This window comes from Sciurus carolinensis, chromosome 2 (genome assembly GCF_902686445.1).
Source record: "Sciurus carolinensis chromosome 2, mSciCar1.2, whole genome shotgun sequence".
In the NCBI taxonomy this organism is placed as follows: domain Eukaryota; kingdom Metazoa; phylum Chordata; class Mammalia; order Rodentia; family Sciuridae; genus Sciurus; species Sciurus carolinensis.
Genome location: NC_062214.1, coordinates 25,439,825 through 25,464,574, shown reverse-complemented (window position 1 = coordinate 25,464,574; position 24,750 = coordinate 25,439,825). Strand labels below are relative to the sequence as shown.

The 24,750-nt window shown below is 52.1% G+C and overlaps 1 protein-coding gene and 2 long non-coding RNA genes across 3 annotated transcripts; 1 reads left to right on the top strand and 2 right to left on the bottom strand.

Annotated features, from left to right (window-relative positions):
- Positions 1 to 624: 624 nt before the first annotated feature.
- LOC124978208 (uncharacterized) lies at positions 625 to 4,493 on the bottom strand. The gene is made up of 3 exons (XR_007107334.1): positions 4,229 to 4,493; positions 3,102 to 3,257; positions 625 to 1,024 (listed from the first exon to the last, which is right to left on the bottom strand). It is a non-coding gene; the product is annotated as an uncharacterized LOC124978208 (long non-coding RNA).
- A 2,338-nt stretch (positions 4,494 to 6,831) lies between these two features.
- Positions 6,832 to 14,569, bottom strand: LOC124978209 (uncharacterized). The gene is made up of 3 exons (XR_007107335.1): positions 14,398 to 14,569; positions 9,783 to 9,866; positions 6,832 to 6,887 (listed from the first exon to the last, which is right to left on the bottom strand). It is a non-coding gene; the product is annotated as an uncharacterized LOC124978209 (long non-coding RNA).
- Positions 14,570 to 15,683: 1,114 nt separating this feature from the next.
- Positions 15,684 to 17,062, top strand: Id1 (inhibitor of DNA binding 1). Its single transcript, XM_047540641.1, has 2 exons — positions 15,684 to 16,377; positions 16,619 to 17,062. The coding sequence occupies exons 1-2, from the start codon at positions 15,955 to 15,957 to the stop codon at positions 16,658 to 16,660; spliced, it is 465 nt and encodes a 154-aa protein (XP_047396597.1). The 5' UTR covers positions 15,684 to 15,954; the 3' UTR covers positions 16,661 to 17,062.
- The last annotated feature ends 7,688 nt before the right edge of the window (positions 17,063 to 24,750 follow it).

Genomic DNA, 24,750 nt, shown 5'->3' with positions numbered 1-24,750 from the left:
GTGGCTTTAGTCAACTGACTCCATGCCTCAGTTTCATGGTCTGTAAGATGGGGATACATGGTCACATACATTTTTCACAACAATGAATACATTGTTGTTATTCTGACTAATTCTTTCTGCTTACTGCTTGCCTCCTTTCCAAATTCCAGAGTCTTTTCTGCTCTGGCCAAATTGATGACACCTTTGGTTTTTAAGCCTAAAACCAGCTTCAGCAAATTTGTTTAGCAACTAATCATTCTGGATTTACCTAGGACATATTTTAGATGAACGAAAAAGCCAGTCAGGAAGAGCAGGCTGGGAACGCCCCACAGAGGTGCTGGTTTCTGCCCTGCTGTGGAAGGCTCAGCCCTTCTGTGCAGCTCCATCCATCGGTGGGAAAGTTGCAACTGAGAAAGAAAACAAAGGGTTTTTTTTCTTCCTTAAATTTTTTTTTTTTAATTTCAGTCTGTGTCTGTTTTAAGCCCCACCGGATGGAAATGTCCTAAAATAAGAAATTAAACAGGAGGGGAAATCTCATTATCTGGGATTTTTAAAGGGCCCTCAGGATTCCTTGGGACCCCTCTAGCCGCTGTGTGGTCCCCAGCCCGCCCACGCCCACCCACCTCCAGCCTGGCCGAGCTTTCCCAGGATTCACATGGTAATGAAAGCATCCATCTTCTCCCAGACACACACTGGGCCCTCCTGACCCTCGGCCTGCACAATGGCCCAGTGCCTGCGGCCCCACCACCTGTTGGATTTTCCCAGGGAAGGAGGGAGGGTTGGAGAAGAGGAGCCCCTTCCTCCCAGCCTGGGTCCTGCACCCTGGTACCCTGGTCCTGGGAATCAGACCCCCAGCGGTCCTGGCCCCAGCTCAGCTCCCTCAGTTTCCTCATCTGCAAACTGTAGGTGACGGTACTTGACTGAGGGCAGGGGACAGCCAGCTGCCAGACAAATGCAGAGTGGGGTCCATAAGAAATTCCAGGGCTGGGGACGTAGGGCGGGAGCAGAGCTGGCGTGCGGGAGGCCTTGGGTTCCATCCCCAGCACTGCAAAGTCAAAAATAAAAAAACAGGGGTTTATATCTAGAAAGAACAAATAAAAAATAGTAAGGGATTTGTTTGTTTGGGTCGTAGGCATTGAACCCAGGGGCCGTCTACCACCGAACTACATCCTATATTATTTTGAGGCAGGATTTTGCTGTTACCCAGGTTGAGTAGCTGGGATTGCAGGCATGGATCACAGAGCCCAGTATTTTTTTTTTTTTTTAACTTCCTTTGTTTCCACTTATGTCCCTTGGATAACAGTGACCTTCTTCATCCCCTTTTCTTTCTTTTTCCTTTTTTCTGACTTTCTTTTTTTTTTTTTTTGAGATGGAGTCTCCCAGTATCATTCAGGTTGGTCAGAATCCTGGGCTCCGTGGATCGTCCCACCTCAGCCTTCCCAACTACAAGTTCTGGCCACACACCCAGCGACTCCTCATTCCCTCTTGCAGCTGCATAGTAGGCCCTCATATGAGGAATGAATGGCCTTTATTCAACCAATGCCCAGGTGGTGGACCTACAGGTTTTTGTTGTTGTTGTTGTTGTTGTTTCCCCTCTTTTTCTCTCTTTTTTTTTTTTTTTGCAGTGCTGGGGATTAGAACCCAGGGCCTTGTGCTTACAAGGCAAGCACTCTACCAACCGAGCTATCTCCCCAGCCCCCAGGTTTTTGTTTTTTTTTTTTTTTTTTTTTCCAATTGGCTGCTTTTCTTGTATATAAATCACTTCTCACGTTTGAGTCTATTCTTAGGATAAATTCCTGAAAGTGAAAGTGCTGTCTCTTGATTTCCCAGGGCCGCAAGGAATTTCATAGTTTATTTAGCCTTTCTCCTTGTAGTGCACATTTAGTTTCTTTCTAATTGGTTGCTCTTCCGAACCCAACTGCTGTGAACACTTTGCATATCCCTCCCAGACCCCTTTGGCAATGTGTTAGAAACTGTGGATTCTTTTCCCAAAAACACATCAAATTCACCCAACTCTGAACTCCACCCAGGAGCCTTAAGAAACTCTGATCTGCCCTAGTGGCCACACCTGTAACTGCAGCTCCAGGAGAGGCTTCAGCCCAAGGACAGAAAGTTCCAGGCCAGCCTTGGCAACTTAAGGAGGCCCTGTCTCCAAATAAAATGAAAGTTTAAAGATGGACAGAGGTAGCTCTGTAGTAGAGTGCTTGTCTAGCATGCGTAAGGCCCTGGGTTCCATCCCTAGGACTGCAAAAAAGAGGAAGCAGCCGCCGCCTGGTGTAGTAGCGGACACCTGTACTTCAAGCAACTCGGGAGGCTGAGGCAGGAGGATCACAAGTTCAAGGCCAGCCTCAGCAATTTAGTGAGGCCCTAAGCAACTTAGTGAGACCCTGTCTCAAAATTTTAAAAGTGCAGGGAGGGCTGGGGGTGTGGCTCAGTGGTAAAATGCCCCTGGGTTCAATTGTTAGTACCAAACACAATTCCCCCACCCCATGACTCCTGTTCACGCAGAGTAAAGGACCAAGTTCTCATTGTCACCTGCATGGGCTCACATAATCCACCCCTGTCCTGCCCCACCCACCCCTGATATCTCCCTGAGGTTGCTTCCTAGTACCACCCTCCTTGCTCACTCAGCTAAAGTCACACTGACTTCAACACACCAGGCAAGGACACCTCCGCCTTAGGACCTTTGCACTGGCTGTGACTTCTGCCTGGAATGTTTCTTTTCCTCAATAGCTGAGGGAAGGCTGGGAATGTAGCTCAGTGGTAGAGGCTCGCCAAGCATGCAGGAGGCCCTCAGTTTGATCCCAAGCACTACAATATAGTAAGAAGAAGAAGAAGAAGAAGAAGAAGAAGAAGAAGAAGAAGCAGCAGCAGCAGCAGCAGCAGCAGCAGCTGGGTGCAGTGCTCTTCACTTGTAATCCCAGCAATTTGGGATGCTGATGCTGGAGGATCTCAAGTTCCAGGTTAGCCTGGGTAATTTAGTGAGACTCTATCTCAATATAAAAAATAAAAGTGACTGGGGACATAGCTCAGTGGTAGAGTGCCTTAGAATCAATCCTCAATACCTGACACCCCACCACCACCAAAATGCTGAATGAACAAGTTCTTTATTGAAATATCACCTTTCTAGGGAGGACTTTGCGGACCTCCACCCAACACTTCATTGAAGATTGCTACTCAGCAGGACGCGGTGGCGCACACCTGTAATCCCAGTAACTCAAGGCTGAGGCAGGAGGATCCCAGCTTCCAGGCCAGCCTCAGCAACCTAGCCAGACCCTCTGTCAAAGCAAAAATGGGGGAAGAAGGAAGGGGAAAAAGAAGCACTGGGGACTGAAAGGGAGCAAATTATATTCCATACATAGATGAGTATGTCAAAATGAACTCCACTATTATTATTATAATGCACTATTAAAAACATTTAAAATTAAAATTAAAAATTTTTGGAAAAAAAAAAAAAAAAGATTGCAACCCATCCCCAACCCAGCTCACCCTACCCCCTACTTTCCAGACTTGTCTTTCCTCATATCTGACAGTGGTCCACTTCACTTTGTGCTTTGGATATAGCCCTGGCTGCTTTGCCACTACAACTTATTTTTTAAATGGACATGTTTCTTTCTCCTCTTTCCCTGCTCCTCCCTAACCTCTCCCTGTCCCTAAACTTGTGGGAAACAAGATTACCTTTCTTCCCCATCCTAGGCAGAGTTATCTGTCCTGAGCACACACCCACCACAGGAATTAAGTAATTCAGACTTTGAGGATGGTACCAGAAAATCTCAGGGATGACTATCTCCCAAATTAACAAGTGAATTACAACTCCAGACAGAGAACACATGGAATGTAGCCTTTGAGTCAACTCTTTAAAAGCCCTCTGTTCCTGTTGATGGGCAGAATCACAGTCTTTGGGACAGAAGTCCCCTGTGTTACTCCTCTGCTGGCAAAGCAATGTCTTTTTCCTTTTTCTTAAACCGGTGTCCTACTTATTGGATTGGCACTGGGGACAGGGCTGAACTTTGGGCAACAAAATCACCAAATGAGGATAGATAGATAGATATATATACCGTGTGTGTGTGTGTGTGTGTGTGTGTGTGTGTGTGTGTGTGTTGGGGGGGGTCCCATTCCATCCACAAAGGACAAGATTCCTGTTGATTCTGTTCAGCATAACATCCGAGCCACGGCTGTTTGAATAGGCCCCTACCTATAACTTACTGATTCAAGGAAGAAATAAGGTTCGTAAAAGCATCTAGCATACCGGAAACTAAAGAGGGTGTGGTGTCCAGGAACCCTCAGGCTTTGCAAATCCTTGGCTCCCAACTTCAGTTCGGCCTACAAATTGATCTGCCCTTCAAGGAGTCGCCTATCACTCGGGATCTCCACGTTCCTGATTTTAGAGGTGATACTCGCGGCACTTTCTACACAGGGCGGCCGTGAGAATCCAGTCGGTTACACAATGCTTGGGAAGTGTCACTTAGCGTCGCTGCTGCTCCCGGTGCCGGTGATGGTGCGGCAGGTGCGCAGGCTGCCTGCACCGGCCACGTCCTGCTAATACCAGGGGTGGCGAGGCGGTCACGTGGGGCAGATTCCTGAGATGGCAATCTAGTACTTTCCAGCTAAAGGGAGGGACGGCTGGTGTGGTGGGGAGGCTGGAGGTAAGGCGCTTCCGCCTGCGAAGCCCTTCGACCGGCCCTGGGCGCTGCGCCTTCCTCGCGCGCCCCAGCGGCTGCAGGGGAGGGCGCGGGAGAGCGAGCCGGTTTTTCCCAGGCTTCCGCCCCCGCTCGCCCCGCCCCCCGCGAACATCTGGCCGCGAACATCTGCCCTTCGCCTTTGTCGCGGGCCCCGCCGGCCTCGCACCCATCTGCCGCCGCGGCCCCCGCCCATCTGTGCGCCGCTCCCCCGGGGCGGCTCCCGGCGCCCCGCCCCCGCCCGCCGGGCCGGTTCCCACGGGCCGAGCGCGGGAAGCAGGGGCGGCCCATCTGCCGCGGGCGGCTGCCGGGCGCGGCGGTCCGGCCGCCAGCGTCCCCGAGGGGCGGGGCGCGGTGCCAGGAATGCCTTTCAGGAGGTGCGCGCCCCGGACAAAGCCCGGGTGCGGGGCCCCTCCTCGCCCGTCTCGGCCCGCAGCGCGGCAGGGGCTGCAGGGGCTGCAGGGTGTAAGCGCGCCCCTGCCGCCAACCCGGAAGGAGCAGCGCGCCCTCCTGCGCGCCGCCCAACAGCCCCGGCGCCCCCTCCGCCCCGAGCCCCCAAACTTGCAACCTCCCGTTTAGGCCCTTCTGCCTAAATGCCCCTTGCCCTCCTTGCTTGCCCAATTTTCTCCGCCCTCCCTCCCATCCTGGGGGTTGAACCCAAAGGCGCACTACCACAGAGCTACATCCCCAGAACTTTATTATTTTGAAACACAGTCTTGCTAAATTGCTGCGGCTGGCCTCGAACTTGTGATGCTTCTGTCTCAGCCTCCTGAGTCGCTGGGATTACTGGGGTGTGCCACTTTGCCCGGTCCACCCTTTTACTGCATAAAAATGTATTAGCATTGTTTGTGAATGGTTTTCTTTTCTTTTATTTATTTTGGTGCTGGGATTGAACCCAGGATCTTGTGCATGTTAGGCAAGCACTGTACCAACTGAGCCATGTCCCAGGCCCTGTGAATGGTTTTCTTTTCATTTATGCTTAAAAAAAAAAAAAAAAAAAAATCACTCTGCAGAACCCAGTGGCCCACGCATGTAAACCCAGAGACTCCAGAGACTGGAGGCCAACCTCAGCAAGTTAAGGAGACCCTGTCTCAAAATAAAAAGAACTCGGTATGTAGCTCCGTGGAAGGTCACCCCTAGGTTCATTCCCCAGTATCCCCCCAAAAAAACATTTTGCAGTTTTCCTAAGCAACCCATGTGTGCATGCGTCGGGCAGAATGCACGTATATCTAGTATATCTAGCCCATTCCTATTAAATGCCACATACTCGGCCATTGTCATTTTATTTCTCCGTTCTCCTGTCCTTGGACAAGGAGGTGGTTTTCCATGTGTTGCTGTTGTCGAAGCGCCTGCCATGCGCCAGTTCGTATCTACTGTGTCCTGTGTGCCGGACTCTCAGCAAATGTCCGTGGGAGTGAACTGCTGGATTATAGGATGTTCGGATGTTCACTTTTACTTGACATTGCTACATTGAGCTCCCAAGTGATCATACCAGTTTACACACCCACCAGCAGCGGATGAAACTATTTTCCCACATCCTCACCAACGTTTTAAACTATCGGACCTTAAAGTTTTTTTCTGTGGGCTGTGGCAGTTGTCCCCTGCAGATATCCCAGGTACAAATATTAGGACTCAGGAGTACCCGCCTAACTTCTCTGGCCTTTTTAAATGGCTGTGGCCTCCTCTGCCAAGAAGACCTTTCTAGCTGACTGACAGACTCTTCTGTGTCACCCTCCTGTAGCCCCTTGTGAGTCCCTGTCACAGCCCTAGGAACTTGGCGGGGGCTGGGGAGTGACTGCCCCTTTAGGGTCTGTTTCTCCACCAGGCGCTGAGTCTCCCAGACAGGAACCACATTCACAGGGCAGTGAAGGGCTGAGGAGCTTCTTACTGAAGGCTTCCTCTACCCACAGTAGGGGCTCCTTTCCTTTTCCCTCTTTTTATTGGTGCATTAAAATTAATTATACATAATAGTGGTATTCACAGTTACACATTCATTCATGAACACTCTTCTTCCGAATTCCTACAAAGGGCCCCTAGGGATGCAGCAGTTCACTCTCTGATAGCACCTGTGCATCCCCAGCATGTAGATACAGCCACCAGGAACCAATCACCTGGTGGAATTTATTCCCATTTGGTCACCCCCACCTGAAAGTGGTTTTCTAAGAGCACGAACCTGGGTCTTGTTCTCTCCCTGCAGTACCTCGCAGAACTTCAGTGTCCTCCACTTGCCTACGGAATGAATGATTGGCATTCAATGACTATTCATTTTTTTTATTATTAAAATTGTTTTTATTTTTACAGACTGCATTTTGATTCATTGTACACAAATGGGGTTACTTTCTCTGTGTGTATGTCTCCCTCTCTCTCTCTCTCTCTCTCTCTCTCTCTCTCTCTCTCTCTCTCTCTCTGGCCGGGACCTCGCATAGGCTTGGCAAGCACTCTACAACTCCAGTCCTTACTGATAAAAGTTCTATAAGTCAGCGTTGGAGCATATATAGCCCAATTATTTAAAATGGGTGATCTCTAGGAGAATAGTCACTCAGTGCCGACTTTGCCAGAGGCAGTTCTGTGTTCTTCATGGGACTTCTTTAACCCTCAGAGGTGGGAGTTCCCACCATCCCCACTTTCACAGATGAAGAAACTGAACAGGAAGAAATGAAGTGACTGTCAGTCACATGGATTGTAAATAGTGAAGCCAAGCTGCAAACCCAGGGTTCTTTGGCTCTCTGAGAGAACTTACTCTGCTGTTTCCTGAGGAAAAGGGTCCCTTTCTTTCTTAAATGTTCCTGGATGTTCTTAACTTCCTTTCGACCCGCGTGTCATTGCTTTTGCCTCAGCAAAATAAAAATGATAGCCCAGAGTGACAGGCACACACCCATAATCCCAGAGGCTTGGGAGGCTAAGGCAGGAGGATCAGAAGTTTGAGGCTGGCCTCAGCAGTTTAGCAAGAGCCTCAACAACTGTCTTAAAATAAAAAGTTCTGGGGATGCAATTCAGTGGTAAAGCATCCCTGGGTTCAATTCCCAGTACCAATAATAATAATAATACTTTTTAAAAGAAAATGCAAGAAGAAATTGTCCTGAGTCATAGTAGTTGAGTATAGCTGAGCTTGTGGCCTGAGGTGAGGGTGTGGCCGGAGGTGCCGCCCCCCTGGTGACAGGGTACTCAGGGTTGGGTTGAGCTGGGAGAGTAGGGGTTGCCCTGGGTTTGGCAGGGTGGGCAGGGAGCTGGGCGGGGCTCTGGGTTCCCGGGTTCTGGGCCCTCAGGCAGTGGGAGGGGGAACAGGTGTATGGGAAGTGGGCGAGTCAGAGGCGGCCCTGCTGGGTGTGGCAGGACAGGACCTCTGGGACCTGGGTCTATCCCCAGTGGGCATATGGGAAAACCACTGAGGCCGCCCACGCAGGGGTCTCTTGTCCAGTCTCCCCAGGACCACTGGTCCCACATCAGTGGTCCAGCAGGACCCTGGCAGGTAGGAGCAGTGGTCCTTACTGAGCTTTGCCAGGGGTGTGGCCAGCTGGCCTCGGGGCACTCCTGGTTGGTGGCATCAGCCTCCCTGCCTGCCAGTCTGACCAGCTTCCACGCCTCTGCGCTGGCAGGGCCCAGGCCTGCACGCGTGGGGGCGAGACTCCAGAGGTCTTGGGGTGTGGTGCTGCGTCTTGGGGCTCATGCAGAATTCTCACTTGCAGGTGCTTATGCCCATGTCCGCGCAGGAGCCTGGGGGCACGGGCAGACGAGGGGATCAAAGGGGCAGGGGGTGGTGGGCGTGGGCACCGTGGCGGGATGCCAGGGAAGCTGACCTCTCTCCAGTGCTGGGCATGTGCGTCAGTATCTTGGCATGGCTGCAGTTTTGGTGTGAGCAACACTGGATAGGTGTGTATTCTGTTGGTGTAGCTGGTGTGTTGCCGTGTAGGGCACGTGGGTCTGCGTGTGGTGTGCCGACTGGGTCGCTGTGCACTGAGTACGCTTCTGTTACGAGCTTTGCAGCGTGACCTGTGGTCACTGTTTTGTTGTGACAGTTGTGCGGGCTTTGGTGTTCTGCTTGTGTGTGTTGAGGCTGATGCGTTGGTTGGATATTATGGCATGTCATGCATTGTGCATGCTGGCAGGGTGCTCTGGTGGCTTCGTGTGCTGGTGTGTGCTGTCCCGCTGGGTGTGCCAGTTGTGTGGGTGTGTGCACCATGTCCTGCTGTGTGCGTGTGTGTAGCAGTGTGTCTGTTCAACTCTGCAGGTTTGGCCTGGGCTGAGTAACCCATGGGCGCGCCCTGGGTGTTAGTCTGCCTCTCACTATGACCTGGAGACCCCAGGGCAGCAATGGCCCTTTTTTCAGCCACAGGAAGGCCCCACCCTCTCCATCTGCAGGGCACCTGGGAGGGGCCAGACTCTCAGGCTCCAGCCCCTGTCCATTGTTCCAAGGCCTCTCTGGAAAACAGGATGGAGGGCAAAAGGTGGATCCAGGCTCTGCTCCTCACACTCCCTAAGAGGACCCAGGAACCAGGAGCAGAACTCTAGGGAGGAGGCCAGCTACAGTCCCCATTTTGCAGATGGGGAAACTGAGGTCCAGAGCAGGAAACAAACTTGGCACAAGCTTTACAGCCCTTGAAGGGTAGAGAGGTTGAAGCCTCCACACCCTTCATGTCCCGAGTCTCCTGCTGAATTTGAGGGACAGAAAAATGTGACCTCTAGAAGAACACAAAAACATTCTCATTTTCAAGTGCTTCCCACGTGCTAAGTACTGAAACGTCATAATTCTGGGCGTTACGTTCAAAGTTTGACCCCAAAAAGGACTGGAGACGTAGCTCAGTGGTAAAGCACCTCTGGGTTCAGTCCTCAATCTTGAAAAAAAAATTGTTTTTGTCCCAATTTTGCACATGAGGAAACTGAGAACCTGAGACACTAACTCATTATTCAACAGATACTACTCTTGCTTCTTGCTGGAGTCGTGGCTCAGTGGTAGAGCACTTGCCTGGCATGTGTGAGGCCCTGGGTTCGATTCTCAGCACCGCACATAAATAAATAAATAAAATAAAGGTCCATTGACAACTAAAAATATATTTTAAAAAACACCACTCTAAATATTACTCCATTCCAAATACTATACTGTGTGACTTTGAGCAAGTCGCATACCTTCTCTGGGCCAGGCAGGCCCTCCTTCAGCTCTAGTCACAGCCATGACCGAAGGAGCCTGGGAGGAAGCGGGTGGTGCAAGGACTAGACAATATACCAGAAAACAGATTATTTCAGAGGGCGATAAATTAAATGAATAATTATAAGACCAGGGGACTGTGACAGAAAGGAGTTCTGAGAAGGCACTTGACCCAGGACCTGAAGAATGAGAAGTCTTCCAAGGAGCCGCGGGATGCGCTGTAGACAGAGGGAGCGGCAAGGGCAAGGGCCCTGAGGCAGGACCCAGCGAGTTCAGTGAAGGAGGCCAAGTGGTTGGGGAGGGAAAGGGAAGGGCAGGAGATGTGGTTGGTGGCGGTGGGCAGGGGCCGCAGGCAGCGGGAGGAGTTTGGATTTTATTCCCAGTGAAATGGGCAGAGATTCAGTGTTGGCTGGGCAGGAGGTTCTGGGTGGGGGGCGCCTGTGGTCTCCTGTTACAAGTGTAGGGGGGCAGGGACACCAGAGCCAAAGGTCTCTCCCCCGCAGCTCAGGCAGTCCCAGCCCAGAGGCGCCGGCCTGGCGGCTGGAAGACTGCACTGTGGGCACATCTGGGGAGCAGCTGCCGGGCCGGGGCCAGAGCGGGTCACGTGGCACACAGGACAGGCCTACCCTGGAGCCTACAAGGCCAAGGCTCTGGGGAACATGCTGGATGTGAACACATGTCAACCCGGATGGACTCAGCAGCCCTGCCTCGGGAGCCAGGCACCTGGGTGCAGTGCCACCCTCCGGCTGTGTGATCCTGAGCAAGCCTCTCAGGCTCTTTGGCTGTACCGGGGACTGGTATCACTTCCTGCTCCATGGGCTGCTTCTCACTCAGTGAACACTCACTGAGTGCCCGTGCCAGGCACTGCACTAGGCTCCGAGGGACAGCGCTGAAGACTCGCTGTGGTCCTTGCGCTCCTGCGCTCGCCAGCTGGGGTTAACAGTTGGAACAGTGCCTGCCACCGAGTGAGCACTTGGTCAATCTGAGCCATCTGCCTCGAGCCCTGGAAGCCAGAGGAGGCAGGGCAGAGAGCGGAAACGGGGGTGCAAGGGCAGAACCGTCAAGCAGAGGCCTTCTGCAACTGGGCATGGGCGCCCTGGACACGGGGAGGCTGAAGCAGGAGGACTGCCTGAGCCCAGGAGTTCAAGGCCAGCCTGAGCGACACGGGGTTGGGTTCTCCAAAATCAAAAAAGATAATGGCATCCCAGTCCTCACAGGTGCTGTGCCCAGCTCCTGGCCTGGCTTGGTTCACTCAAGGAGCCCGCTCTGTGCACAGGGAGGGTCAGCTTCACTGCACAGATGAGGAAACAGCCCTCAGGGGCACTGGTGACATCGAATGGCGCTAGGTGAGTGAGCCGAGCTTCCTAGACACTGGGCATGAACCTGGGCTGGGAACTAGGGGCTTCCCTTAAGGAGTCCTCCCAACCTCCCTGGTCGCCCCAAGTGGGGTCCGTTTTCCTGAGCTGCCGTGGCAGATGGAACTGGAAGGAATAGTCCCCCTCAAGTCACACTACCAAGGAGAAGCCACGAACAAACTAACAGGCAGTCTTATTTAAACTCTTGTTAGTCCCTAAAAATATAAGTGATAGCTGAGTACGGCGGCAGACGCCTGTAATCCCAGTGACTTGGGAGGCTGAGGCCGGAAGATCCCAAGTTCGAGGCCCTAAGTTTTTAAGGAGATCCTGTTTCAAAATTAAAAAAAAAAAAAAAATTAAAAGGGCTGGGGATGCAGCTCCGTGGTAAAGGTCCCTGGGTTCAAGCTCCACTCCACTCCCGCAAAAAAAGTAAGAGATCAAAACTGGCACATGGGGACACTGACAATTTTCTGGACTGAAATGAAGTCAACTTTTCTCAGGCCTAAGATGAGCGTGTGTGTAGGGTGTCATCATTTCGGTAGGGAAGTCTGAGGGGAGCGCAGTGAAGAGAGGCTCAGGGTTCTGTAAGCCTGTCCTGCTTAAAAGCCCCGGAAGCAGCCAGGCTGGTAGCACACTCAGGTCATTCCAGCTGTTCAGGAGGCTGAGGCAGGAGGATCCCAAGTTCAGCTAAGATCCCAAGTTCAGTCGAGACACTGTCTCAAAAATAAAATGAGGGGCTGGGCATGTGGCTCAGTGGTGGCGCTTGCCTAGCATGCGTGAGGCACTGGGACCGTCCTCAGCACTGCATATAAATAAAGATCCATCGACAACTAAAAAGATAAAAAATAAATAAAATGAAAAGGGCACAGGACACAGTTCAGAGGCAGAGCACCTGCCTAGCACCAGGCCTTGGGCTCAATCCCCAGTACTGCCCCCCCCACACACACACACGCACACACACACACACACACACACACACACAAATGCTGAAAACAAAACTGCAACCACTGGGTCCAGGCGCCTGGCCTAGAATGGGACAGACGCTGTGACTCCCGGTTCAGCAAGTGTCCGCCGCAGGGCAGGCCGAGACCCTGGCAGGCACTTTGCAACTCCTCCCGATAACCTCAGGAGGCAGAAGCGTCTACCTGCTTGCCAAGGAGAAAGCAGAGGCTCAGAGGGGCAGCGTCCTCCTCCAGGTGACACAGCCCAACAAGGACTGGAATCCTGCCCCCTCCACTGCCCCCAGTCAGCCCTTTCTCCCCAGCCCTCAGAGCTTCCCCTTTGCCCAGCCACTTGTGCCCTCAGGCCATTTCTCCTTGTGCCTGTCCCATACAGGATGTCCGGAGGAAAAGCCACCTTCCCGAGGAAGCCTCTCTGATTTCCTCCAAAGTAGATCTAACCCTCACTGGGCGTCTATAACCCCAGCTACTCCACGGAGGGGCACTAGAGCCCAGGATTTTGAGAAGAAAAAAAAAAGAGAGAGAGAGAACATATCCTTTCTTAATTATGTTTTATTCTTTTGGTAGCTGGGGATTGAACTCAGGGGGGCTTCACCACTGAGCCACATCCCCAGACTTTTTTTGTATTTTATTTAGTGACAGAGGGCCTCACTAATTTTCAAGGCTGGCTTTGAACCTGCAATCCTCCTGCCTCTGCCTCCTGAGCTGCTGGGATTACAGGTGTGCACCAGGGCGCACCTGGCTATCCATTACACTTTAATAAATCTCTTTAAGAAAAGAAAGGGGAAAAAAATGAAATACTTTGTCAGCTGGTTGCAGCGGCCCACACCTCTAATCCCAGCTACTCAGGAAGTTGAGGCAGGAGGTGGCAAGTTTGAGGCAGGCTGGGCAATTTAGTAAGACCCTTTCTCAAAAATAAGTAAGTGCTGAGGATGGAGCTCAGTGGCTTTACTCCCCAGTAGTGGTGGGGGAAACTGTGTAAAGGTAAGCGTTCGCAGAAGCACAGTGGCAGAGCACATGCTTTGTGTACAGCAGACACTGGGTTCAATCTCCAGCATACGTGCATGGCTCTCTCCCAGGCTCCATGCATGCACGCGCGTGTGTACACACACACACACACACACACACACACACACGCACAAGTAAAATTCCTACTTCACGCTGGTTGCCTTCTCCCTCTCGCCTCTCTCTGCAGTGAAAAACCTATTAGTTTTTAGTGTTTATCTTTTTTGGCTTCTTTTTTTCTTATTTTTGCTTTCTGCAGCACTGGGCACTGAACCCAGGGCCTCACACGTGCTGGGCAAGGCAGGCGCTCCACTACTGAGCTGCCCTCCCAGACCAACAGAGGTCAGCTCTCCCTCAGAACCACACCCTCCACCTGCTGCGTAGCCAGGCCAGGTACTGATGCTCCATTCCAGCTCACATTATGCCCCTGTCCACATGCATTCAGATCATTTGGACTTCCCCATTTGCATACAGCAGTAAATATCCGTTTGCAGACATCTTTGTGCCTGTCCCTGTGGTTTCTCTGGAATTGGCTGCAGCAAGTGGGATTGCTGGGTCGATGAACAAGCGTGTGGTAATGAAGTAATATTTCCACTTCCTCTAGTCGACCACTGTTCTTCCAGTTCTTCTAAGGAGCACAGTGCTCTCTCCCATCACTGGGGAGTTGCTAACAAAGCCTGGAGGGTATTGGGGTGTGTGACGAGGGGTGGGGAGCTATTTAATTGATTGATGTCTCCCTCCTTTGAAGCTGGCCTTACTGATCAGTTTTCCTGGTTTCCTGATGTAGGGGCAGAGGATTGATTTATTGGTTGTTCCCTCCCCAAACATCTGTGGGAAAAGGGAACCTGCTGATAACTGCTAGTTGCTTGGGAGAGGAGGTACTATAGGGCCACCTTCTCCTAGGTGAGTTCTGTAATTTACCCTTGCTTATGGGGTGACCTTGGATGACTATTCTGAGCCTTAGTTTCCCTGCTGTGACAAGCCCAGGGCTCCAGAGTCAAGACTGCCTGCCATAGGCAAGAAGGGGCTGCATTACAATAATGTGTCCTTGTTATAACAATGCAGCCATTACAGCAGCTAGGATTCTTGGGAGGTTTTTTAATCTCCTTTGTATTAAAAAATCCCTTCAAATAAGTCCTGTCTAGAGTTGTGGCCAGAACTACAGAAGATGAAAATGGCAAACTCTTTACCCAGTGCTAATAAATTGTCACGTTTGTGATTATTAGCACAACCAGGCAGATCCTGAATGGTAGGGCTCCGGGAGGACAGAGACTTACCTAAATTCATCCAACAGCAGCTGGAGTCGCCAAGGCAGGCCTCCTTCCCCAGGCCCAAGTGCAGAGCCGGGGTTGGGGTGGTGGGGCTATGAGAAAAACTCCCAACGGGCCAAGCTGTGGGCTGGGTCGGGGAGCCTCGCAGGTGTGGGGCGGGGAGGTAAAGTGACCCTTGCCCAGCGACCGCGCCCACGAGGCACACATTCCCAGGCCTCCCGCTCGGGGTCTGCAGGTGACTCGCGGGGGGAGCAGGGAACGCTCTAGCCCAGTTTGTCGTCTCCATGGCGACCGCCCGCGCGGCGCCAGCCTGACAGCCCGTCCGGGTTTTATGAATGGGTGACGTCACGCGCCTGGCGTCTAACGGTCTGAGCCGCTTGTTCAGACGCTGACACAGACCGGCCCGGGAATGGGAGGGGGAGACTGGCTCTCCGCAGCTGCCGCGCTGTGGGAGGGAGACCCCGCTTGGAGGTTTTAAGGGAGGGGGGGAAGCTAGCTAATAAAGGGAGAAAAACTGAAAATCGTTAGTGGCTGTAGATTTGGGGGATTCTGCAGGGGGCTGCACACTCGGTGGAATCGGGCGAGTGCAGCGCCACTCCACCACGCGCCTGCTATCGAGTCCAGGTCCCAGAAGCCGCTTCCTCAACTCTGGAAGACTTTCCCGAATTAACTGCCCCCTCCTCAAGGGACCCGGGTAGGCCCTTCTGGTGGGAGAAGCACTGACAGCAGCAGTCTCTGGGAATTGGGAAAAGACCAGCCCTGGGAGTGGAGCGTGCGTGCCGCTTTAGCCGAGCGCAGCGGCGCTCGCTCCTAATCTCAGCTACTCGGGAGGCTGAAATAGGAGGACCCCAAGTTTGAGTCCATTCTGGGCAACTTAGCGAGATCCTGTCTCCAAACTAAAAAGGGTTGGGGGTGAAACTCAGTGGAAGAACGTCCTTGGATTCAGTCCCCAGTAAGGACTAGGGGGCAGAAAAACAAAAACCAAGAGATCCCACTTCAAAATTACGTCCTGACAGGGTCCGATAGGAAATCTTCCCAGAGGATCTGGAAACCCTGACTTAGTCCTGGACTCTCTGGGCGACCAAGAGCCAGCCACTTCGCCCAGGCCTCAGTTTCTCTCATCTGTAAAGTGGAGCTGCAGAGGTGAGAAAATGAACAAGGAAAACTGAATTCTGAGGTCTTTTCGTTTTCGGCAATACCGATTTAGTCTCCTTGCCTCCTTCCGGAAAAGCTCAAGACAGCTCTCGCCTCCACTAGCCTTTCGGCCAGTGCCGCTCTCCCCGTTCTGGGATTCGGCCGCCTCTCCATTAACCTCCACTAAGGCGAGGGTGCACCTCGTTGAGCAGGGGTGGGACCCAAGAGAGCGCGAGGCCTCGCCTCCTAGTCTCCCATTGGCTGCTTTTGAACGTTCTGAGCCCACCCCCTAGGGGGGCGGGGTCCTTATAAAAGTCTGGCTCGGAACCCCAGGTCCCACATTCTACAACCGTCTTCTTACTTTTCTGAGTTCTCGGACCCCTTCTCCTTTTCTCACCTCATCTCTAGTCTCAACCGGTCGCTAGAATCATGAAGGTCGCCAGTGGCAGTGCCGCGGCCGCCGCGGGCCCCAGTTGCACGCTGAAGGCCGGCAAGACCGCGGGCGGCGCGGGCGAGGTGGTGCGCTGCCTGTCGGAGCAGAGCGTGGCCATCTCGCGCTGCGCTAGCGGCGCCGGGGCGCGCCTGCCTTCCCTGCTGGACGAGCAGCAGGTGAACGTGCTGCTCTACGACATGAACGGCTGCTATTCTCGCCTCAAGGAGCTGGTGCCCACCCTGCCCCAGAACCGCAAAGTGAGCAAAGTAGAGATCCTTCAACACGTCATCGACTACATCAGGGATCTGCAGTTGGAGCTGAACTCGGAATCCGAAGTCGGGACCCCCGGGGGCCGAGGGCTGCCGGTCAGGGCTCCGCTCAGCACCCTGAACGGAGAAATCAGCGCCTTGGCGGCCGAGGTGAGGCCCGAGTTGGAGTACCAGATTATCCTCTGACCGACTGGGAAAGTGAGGCGAGAGAGGGAGGGGGGAACTTGTACGAGCCGCCCCATCCCTCCGGACAGCGGTCAGTGCGAAGATGTCCAAGGGGACCAGAATTGTCCCCCCATCCTGTCTCCTGGGGAAGGGAGAGTGCCTGCTGCGCTTTTAGCCTTGTCCCCTCCAAACTGCCGGGTCTCATCCCTTTCTGTCGTTTTCACAGGCAGCATGTGTTCCAGCGGACGATCGCATCTTGTGTCGCTGAAGCGCCGCCCGCAGGGACCGGTGGACCCCAGCCCTCCAGGAGGCAAGAGGAATAAACGCTCTCGGATCCCCCCAGGAGCCTCGCAGGAATTGGGGGAAGCAAGACGATTGGCGGCCTTTGGGCCTTAGGGAGATCCGGCCCAGGGCTGGGAGACTGACGAGGGAGGCCGATTGTCTCCACACCTACCAGCCGCCAGAGACTTTGGGGGGTTCCCCCGTGTGTTTCTATTTTTTGAAAAGCAGACATTTTAAAAAATGGTCACGTTTGGTGCTTCTCAGATTTCTGAGGAAATTGCTTTGTATTGTATATTACAATGATCACCGACTGAGAATATTGTTTTACAATAGTTCTGTGGGGGTGGTTTTTTTTGTTGTTGTTATTAAACAAATACTTTAGATGGTGGTAAAGTTGCAATGACTTCTTGGATTGAGGGGAGGGGCCCGCGCTGTGGCTTGACCTCTGACCCTTTTCACAGCTGGTTCTCAGGAGGGGGATTGGAGGGCCACATCTGGACTGTCCCGGTTACCGACCTGAATGAGTGTTTCCGGTGTCTTTAAAGTCTATTCTTTACCATCCCTAGCCATTTCCCTGCTCCCCAGTGTCATAAAATTAAATCCTCTGGACCTCTAGGGTTTCTCTCAAAGTGGTCACTGGGCCATCTGGATCACCTGGGGAGGTTGTTAAAATGCAGATGAACCTGTGGAGGCCCCTCTGGGTTGGGGAGTGTTGAAGCCATTCAAGTTGGAGAACCAGGTCACTGGACCATCTGTCTCTTAGCCAAGATGTTGGAAGTGAGGTGCATTGGAAGGGGACTCGTCAAGTGTCATAACTTAGTCTGAAGCAGAAGCTTCTTTTCCCCCATTCCCCAGTAGGAGGTGCCTCTCCAGCAGGCCACCTCTCCCTGGGTGCCAGCAGTCTGCCCTGGGGCTCTCAGCTTGTCCAAGTGGGTGATCAAGTTGGCAGGGCCAGGCTGTGCACAGCTGCTGGGCCACCTGCTCTGTGCTGGGACACAGCCCCCTCACCCTGGCCTGGCTGTGCCAGCAGCTCAAACCAAGCTCTACCCTGGGGCTACTCTGGGCTCTGAGAAGGAGTGGGCGAGACTTGTCCCTAGCTCCTGAGCAGGAAAAGGGTGTCATTGGCAAAGGCATATCTGCCTGGACATGTGGGTTTGTGTTCTGGAGAGGGGGTGCCTAAGTGTCTGGGCTTGTATATGTGACATGAGTAAACTGGTAGTCTTCCTCAGGAGGTTGGGTCATCTGCTCATGTACAGGCCTGGGGGTGTAAATAAGGATGTGTTTGGGGGTGTGGAAGGGTAAATGCAAGCACATGTGTTCTGCAGATAAGTGTGTAACCTCCAGCTGTTCGGGCTTGTGTGTTCTGCCTAAATGCATGTGGGCTTCTCTGCGTGGCTCTGGGTTGATGGATAGGATCCTGCGTTGGGGGGGCCCTGTGTGTGTAATCGTAGATTGTTTGGCATTCCTGGGCCTCTGCAGATCTAGGGTAGGGTAGGGGCAGCCGTGTTTTGGCAAACTTCCTCAGAAGTCCAAGGACCAAATCCGGGCAACTGTTAGGCCTCAGGGACACCAACTCTCATGTGTTACACATGGAGAAACTGAGTTCCCAGAAAGGTCAAATAGCCTGTCCCAGAAAAGGTAAGGACTATAGATATATTTTGTCAATGAACAAAATAGAATAAGCAGCACCAGGAACCACAAGACTGCACCGTTTACATAAAGGATTCACAGATCCCCGCAGAGCTAAAGGTAGGGCTCCTACCTTACCACAAAAGGAACGAGCCCCGAAGGGGATGAGCAAAAGTAGAACTTAAAAGTAGTATTTCTTGAGCACTAGCATTAAGCCAGGTACCACCCACCCTCAAGCATTTCATGGACTTCAATGAAGAAAAAGGTATTTGTAGGTAAATGAAATCCTCTGCTACCCGTTGCTATTTTGTAGTACTTACTACCTTACATTATTGTCCGGAATCAATGAAATCAAGTAAAACGCTTAGCACCGAGCTTGGCACGTACTGTTTGACAGTTATGCATTATTAATTGTAGCCTGTGTGTCCTTGGAGCGTCCTCAGAGGCCCACGTGTACACCCACTCCCTTGTGTGGGCTGCCTCACTCCCGCCCGCAAGCCCACCCACGGGGACGTGGGCGTGTCCACGGCGCGCACTCCTACACTGCAGGGCCTGGGTCCAGGGGAGGAAGGGGCTGCGGCAGGGCCTCGGCCACCTCCCCCGCCATTCAGGCACACTCTGGATTCCACGTTTCCCTCTCTTCCCCTTTGGCCCAGGCCCAGCCCATCTGGAGGCCGACTCGGCGGCGGCCTGGGAGCGTTTCCATCAGCTGGGCCCGAGGAATGCGGAGCTATTTAACCTGAGCATCCCCAGGTGTACGGAGGCGCCTGGCTGTCTGGGGCTCGCCGTCTTTGGCACCGCCGCGCTAGACAAACAGCGCGCCGCCCCCGCCCTGCCCTCCGCCCGCAGCTGCAGCCGGGCCTGGGAACGCGGGCGCCGGCGGCTTGCATAAGAGGCCCGGGCCTCGCAGAGGGAGGGGACAGAGGCCGTGTGTGTGCGTGTGTGTGTGTGTCCGTGGGCCTCGCAGAGGGAGGGGACAGAGGCCGTGTGTGTGTGTGTGTGTGTGTGTGTGTGTGTGTGTGTGTGTGTGTCCGTGTGTGTGCGCGCACACGCATGCGCACAAAACCCTACTCCTTTGGAACTCATTAACACCTTAACCCCTCCTGGACAGGGTGCCACCAGTAGCTGGGGTGAAGACACCTAGAAACTCTAGGACAAAGTTCCTTGGGCACTGGACCTGCTATTCCAGGACCCTGGGCCAACATCCGAAATTTCTTTTTTTCCTTCTTCTCTATCTCCTTTTTTCCTGTACTAGGGATTGAACCTAGAGGCGTCCTACCACTGAGCTACATCCTCAGTACCCCAACCCTTTTGAGACAGGGTCTCCCTGAGTTTTCTAAGCTGGCCTCCCAACTTGGGATCCTCCTGCCTCAGCCACTGCGCAGCTACAGAGGAGCCACTGTGCCGTGCTCTTAAGTTCTTTTTATTTAACACCTGTAGAGTGCTTATTATCTACTGGTCACTATACCAAACTCTTTAAAATATCATTTCATTTAATCCTCACAACCTTAATGGGGTCGATGCTCTTATATGCTCAGTCTAATGACAGTAATGATGAGAGGCCAACGTTTCAACAGGGAGGAAGGTAGAAGCCAGCCTGTGTCAGCCTGGATGCTCATCACTTGATCTGAGCTCCGGTTTCACATCTGGCAAATGGGTTTCAGAACCGAGCCTCCAGGATCAATTGATAAAAAGCTTAGCATAACCCTCTCCTCCCCCACCAGGCCTGTGGTGACCCTCTTGTAACCCCAGCCACTCTGGTGGCCGAGGAAGGAGGATGGCAAGTTGGGCCAGCCTCAGCAACTTAGGAAGTCCCTGTCTCAAAAGGACTGGGTGTGTAGCTCAGTGGCAGGATGCCCCTGGGTTCAATCACCAGTACCCCCCAAAACTTAGCACCCTTCAGCTGGGCAGGTGGAGGTCCCTGTAGTCCCAGCTTCTGGGGAGCTGAGGCAGGAGGACTGATCTGTTGAGTGACGCCCTCCTCAAAAGAAAACGAGGAGCTGGCTGGGGCTGTAGTTCAGTGGGGAGCCCTTGCCCAGCCTATGTGGGGTGCCGATTCCGTCCCCAGTGCCACAGCAAAAGAAGTTTAGTGTCCTGACGGGCTCATGTAGACACTTAGGAGATGTTGGTATAGAATGTTTGGGGACCTTGCTAAGGGCTGTTTTCTCAGCAGCCCTATCAGTGGTGGGGCCCATTGCTACTCCCATTCAGATGAGAAAAGAGAGGCGACAGAGAAGTGGAGGGACACAGCCAAGGGAACATTGGGACTTTGACCTTTTCAGAAATCAGACCAGTCCAAACCAGGCTTATAAAGGACCTCATGTTTCTACAGGATGTCCAATTTAGCCTTTTCATCTTATTTCCAGTTGTAATACCTGGTCACCTTACACATACACACACATAATACGTATATATGCACATACATTATGTATTTTTAACTATATACATATCACAGCTTTTATTTTCGAATCTCAATTTTAAAAATCTAACTGGAGCCTGGAAAGAAGGAAATGGTCCTTCAATTTCTGCCTCTGAGGTCGGGTCCTGTGTGACCCAGTTCTGAGAGAACTGGTCGTACAGCAAGGCAATGTCTCAGAACCAGGTGCAGACAAACAAAACGCCTTGGAAAGGCTGGATTCTGATACTGGAGGCTGAGGGATCATCAAGCCAAGCCCTGATTTCTAGAAATACCCCTCCCCCAACTCCAGGGGTCAAGGATGCCTCAGACACACAACCTTGTACCTGCCAATGGCATTCACTCAGACCTCAACCTTGGCTTGCTGGGGCATGCTGCCCCGGATCACCCCACAGTTTTGCTTTCTCGGATGAAGGCTTGACGTTAGAATGCTGCTTCAAGTCAGTCACTTTTATAGAACACCAGGAACCAACCGCCAAACCAGATAGGGTTCCCCAGTGCCCAGGGTCATACAGCAGGGCTTCTGAGTGGCAGGCAGGCATCGGATCCCAGCCTGGCTGCCACAGTGAAATGAGGTGAGTCACAGGGCCAGGCCAGGAGCTGGGTGAGGCTGGGGCCAGGGTCCAGGCACACTTTCCAGGAAAGGGAAGGGAAGAGGAAACCAGAGGCCTGGAGGAGCTGTAGGGAGGGGCAGGGCGTCCTTATCTCCCTGACCGGCCCTGGCTGGTCCTACTTCCTGCCTACCCCAACTCTTGCAAAACCTCTTTCCCAGCGCTGCCCCCAAGAGGGGTGCCCCAGGCCGGTACAGTGTTGCATCAGAGCTTGTGCAAGGGGCGGTTAGGGGGAGGATGGTGGCTGTGGGCCAAGAGGGAGCAAGGGAAGGCAGACCCAGTACCACCTGTGATTAGGCACTTGCTTCACTCCTGGCCCTCAGAGTCCCCAGCTTTGAAGTGCATGGGTTACCCACTTTCCTGAGGTTTCAGCAATATCATCTCCAGACCATGCATGCTGAGCCCCAGGTAAAAACTGTTGTCACTTCTACCTGGAAAACTACACCAGTCCCATCTGGTTCCTTCAACAGGTAGAAAGCTCCTACCATGTGCTTGGAATGAACTGTGGCATTAACAAGGCAGACAAGAAAATCCCTGCCCTCCTGGAACTTGCAGTCTTACTGGGGAACAGACAGCAAATAAATACATGGATAACCAGAGGTGCATTTACCCTGCAATTACAGAAGCTTAAACTTCAAAGCTCGTCGCCTGGGAAGAACGCTAAACTTTGTGTTCCTAGGGGTATTTTTTGATTTCAGGGATTGAACCCAGGGGTGCTTAACCACTGAACCATATCCCCAGCCCTTTTTTGTATTTTATTTAGAGACAGGGTCTCACTAAACATAGGATCTTGCTAAATTGCTGAGGCTGGCTTTGAACTCATGATCTTCCTGCCTCAGCCTCCCCAGCCGCTGGGATGACAGGGGTGCGCGACCACACCGACTTTTTTTTTTTTTTTTTTGAGGGGTTTGTTTTTGTTGTTGCTGTTGTTTTTTTGTGTGTGTTTTGTAAAATTTGAAAAGGTTATGTTCTTGATAGAGGCCCCACAAAACCTAGATTGTAATATGTAACAGGAAAGGAAGCCCTGCCCAGTGGTGCACACCTGTAATCCCAACTGCTGGGAAGGCTGGGGCAGGATCACAGGTTTGAATCCAGCCTGGGCAACTTAATGAGGCTAACTTAATGAGGTTAAATTAATTAATTAATTAATTAAAGGGGCTTGGGATAGAGTACTTCTGGGTTCAATCCCCAGTACCTCAAACAAAACCAGGCTGGGCTGGATATAAGTACAGCGATTTGGGAGGATGCCACAGGAGGACTGCACTTCAAGGCCAGCTTCAGCACCTTGAGGAGACCCTATCTGAAAATAAAACACACAAAAAGGAGGGGGAGGGTGGGATGTCATCCAATGATTAAAGCCCCCCACCCCCGGGTGCAATCCTCAGTACCAAACAAAAAACAGGGCTGGGGAGATAGCTCAGTGGTATAAAACTTGCATGGGTGAGGCCCCAATATTGTCAAACAAACAAACAAAAATGGGGGGGGGGGCGGTGGAGAAGGGCCAAGTTCAAAGGCAGAGCTGAAGAAGAGAGAAGAATCATCTGAAGACAGAGAAGAATTATGTCTATCAGTGCTGTTCGCTTTTGGAGATTTAAGAAACCCCCGATCTCGGAGCCACAGGCAATTGCTGAGACGACCAAGGGGGCCGGCGAGCCACAGGGATGCCTCACGCATCAGCAGACACCCGCGCTGTGCCGGCTGCGACCGTCCTCAGGCCACGGGCGCCCCCTCCCAGGATGATCCGGAGCAGCACCCGCGCGGGCAAAAACACTACCATTTTGGTGCCCTGGCGGCCTCTAGTGGACTTTCTTGGATTTGCAGTTGGGAAAGTTTGGGGAGTGAATGGGGAAGCCGAGTGTTCCTGTGCCGGGTGTATGAATACGTGTTAGCATAGATGTACACGGCAGAATCCAGAAATCTCCACCCTCGGCACCCGCTCTGATCAGGGCCTCCCTCAGCTACCTTTCCTACCAGTCTGTTTCCTTTTCCTTGCTGTGCGAGCGACATCCCTTTTTAAGTTTTTTTTAGATGTTGATAGACCTTATTTTATTCATTTATATGTGGTGCCTCACACATGCTAGGCAAGTGCTCTACCAGTGAGCCACGACCCCAGCCCGTGACAACCCTTCTAAACCTCGTTCCCTCAGGCGTAAAAAAAAAAAAATCTTAGGCTAAATTCCCACCCCCCACCACCTCTTTTTTTTTTTTTTTTTTTTTTTTTTTTGTACCAGGGATCGAACCCAGGGGTGCTTGACGACTGAACCACATCCTCAGCCTTTTTTTTTTTTTTTTTTTTTGTGGTGCTGGGGATTGAACCCAGGGCCTTGCACATGCGAGGCAAGCACTCTACCAGTTGAGCTATATCCCCAGCGTCCTCAGCCTTTTAAAAAATATTTTTATTTTGAGACAGAGTCTTGCCAAATTGCTGAGGCTGGCTTTGAACTCATGATCCTCCTGCCTCAGCTTCCACAGCTGCTAGGATTACAGGCCTGCGCCACCACCCCTGGTCAGGCTATATTCTTTTTTGTACAGGGGATTGGATCCAGGGGCTCTTAACCACTGAGTCACATTCTTCAGCCCTTTTTTTTTATTTTTTTATTTTTTTATTTTATTTTATTGGAGATAGGGTCTCACTGAGTTTCTTAGGGCTTCACTAAATTGCTGAGGCAGGCTTTGAACTTGTGATCCTCCTATCTCAGCCTCCTGAGCCACTAGGATTACAGGCTGGGGCACTGTGCTGGGCCAGGCTAAATTCCTGAAAAAAAGTTTTCTTAATTGTGAAACATATCATACCTACAAGACTAGATACAATGAATAGCTATAAAGACAGTTACAAAGCCCACACTTAAGTATCAACTGTGCTGATAAAGAAATAGAAGGTCAGTCCTTTTGCAATCCTTGTATGCCTGCCTGGATAAAATACCCAACTGCCCTTGTGGGATGTGACGTCTATCCAGAACTTTGTGTCAATCATTTTTTTCTTCTCCTCCTCCTCCTCTTCTCCCCCATACTGTCTTCCTCTTTCCTTTTTACTTCTTGACTGACTTGATAAGTGGGTTATTTGGGTTGGTTGGATGGTTGTTTGGATTTGTTTTATTGGGGATTGAACCCAGAGATACTCTAAGCTCTACCACTTCATTCCCAGCCCTTTTATAATTTTTTTAAATTTTATTTTGAGATAGTCTCTCTAAATTGCCCAGGCTGACCTTGAATTTGCTATCCTCCTGCCTCAGTCCCTAGAGTAGCTGGGATTATAGGCACTCACCAAAGCACCCGGGTTGGCAGATGTTTTATAAAATAACTGATCTGAACTCTTCAAAAGACTCACTCTGGAAAGCAGTATGGAGATTCCTCAGAAAGCTTGGAATGGACCCACCATTTGACCCAGCTATCCCTCTCCTCAGTTTATACCCAAAGGAC

What these genes read in the sequence shown, in the direction of transcription:
- Id1 (XM_047540641.1), top strand. Translation starts at nt 15,955, where the DNA reads ATGAAGGTCGCCAGTGGCAGTGCCGCGGCCGCCGCGGGCCCCAGTTGC. An exon ending in TCAGCGCCTTGGCGGCCGAG is followed by an intron (nt 16,378 to 16,618) that starts GTGAGGCCCGAG and finishes TCGTTTTCACAG; the next exon opens with GCAGCATGTGTTCCAGCGGA.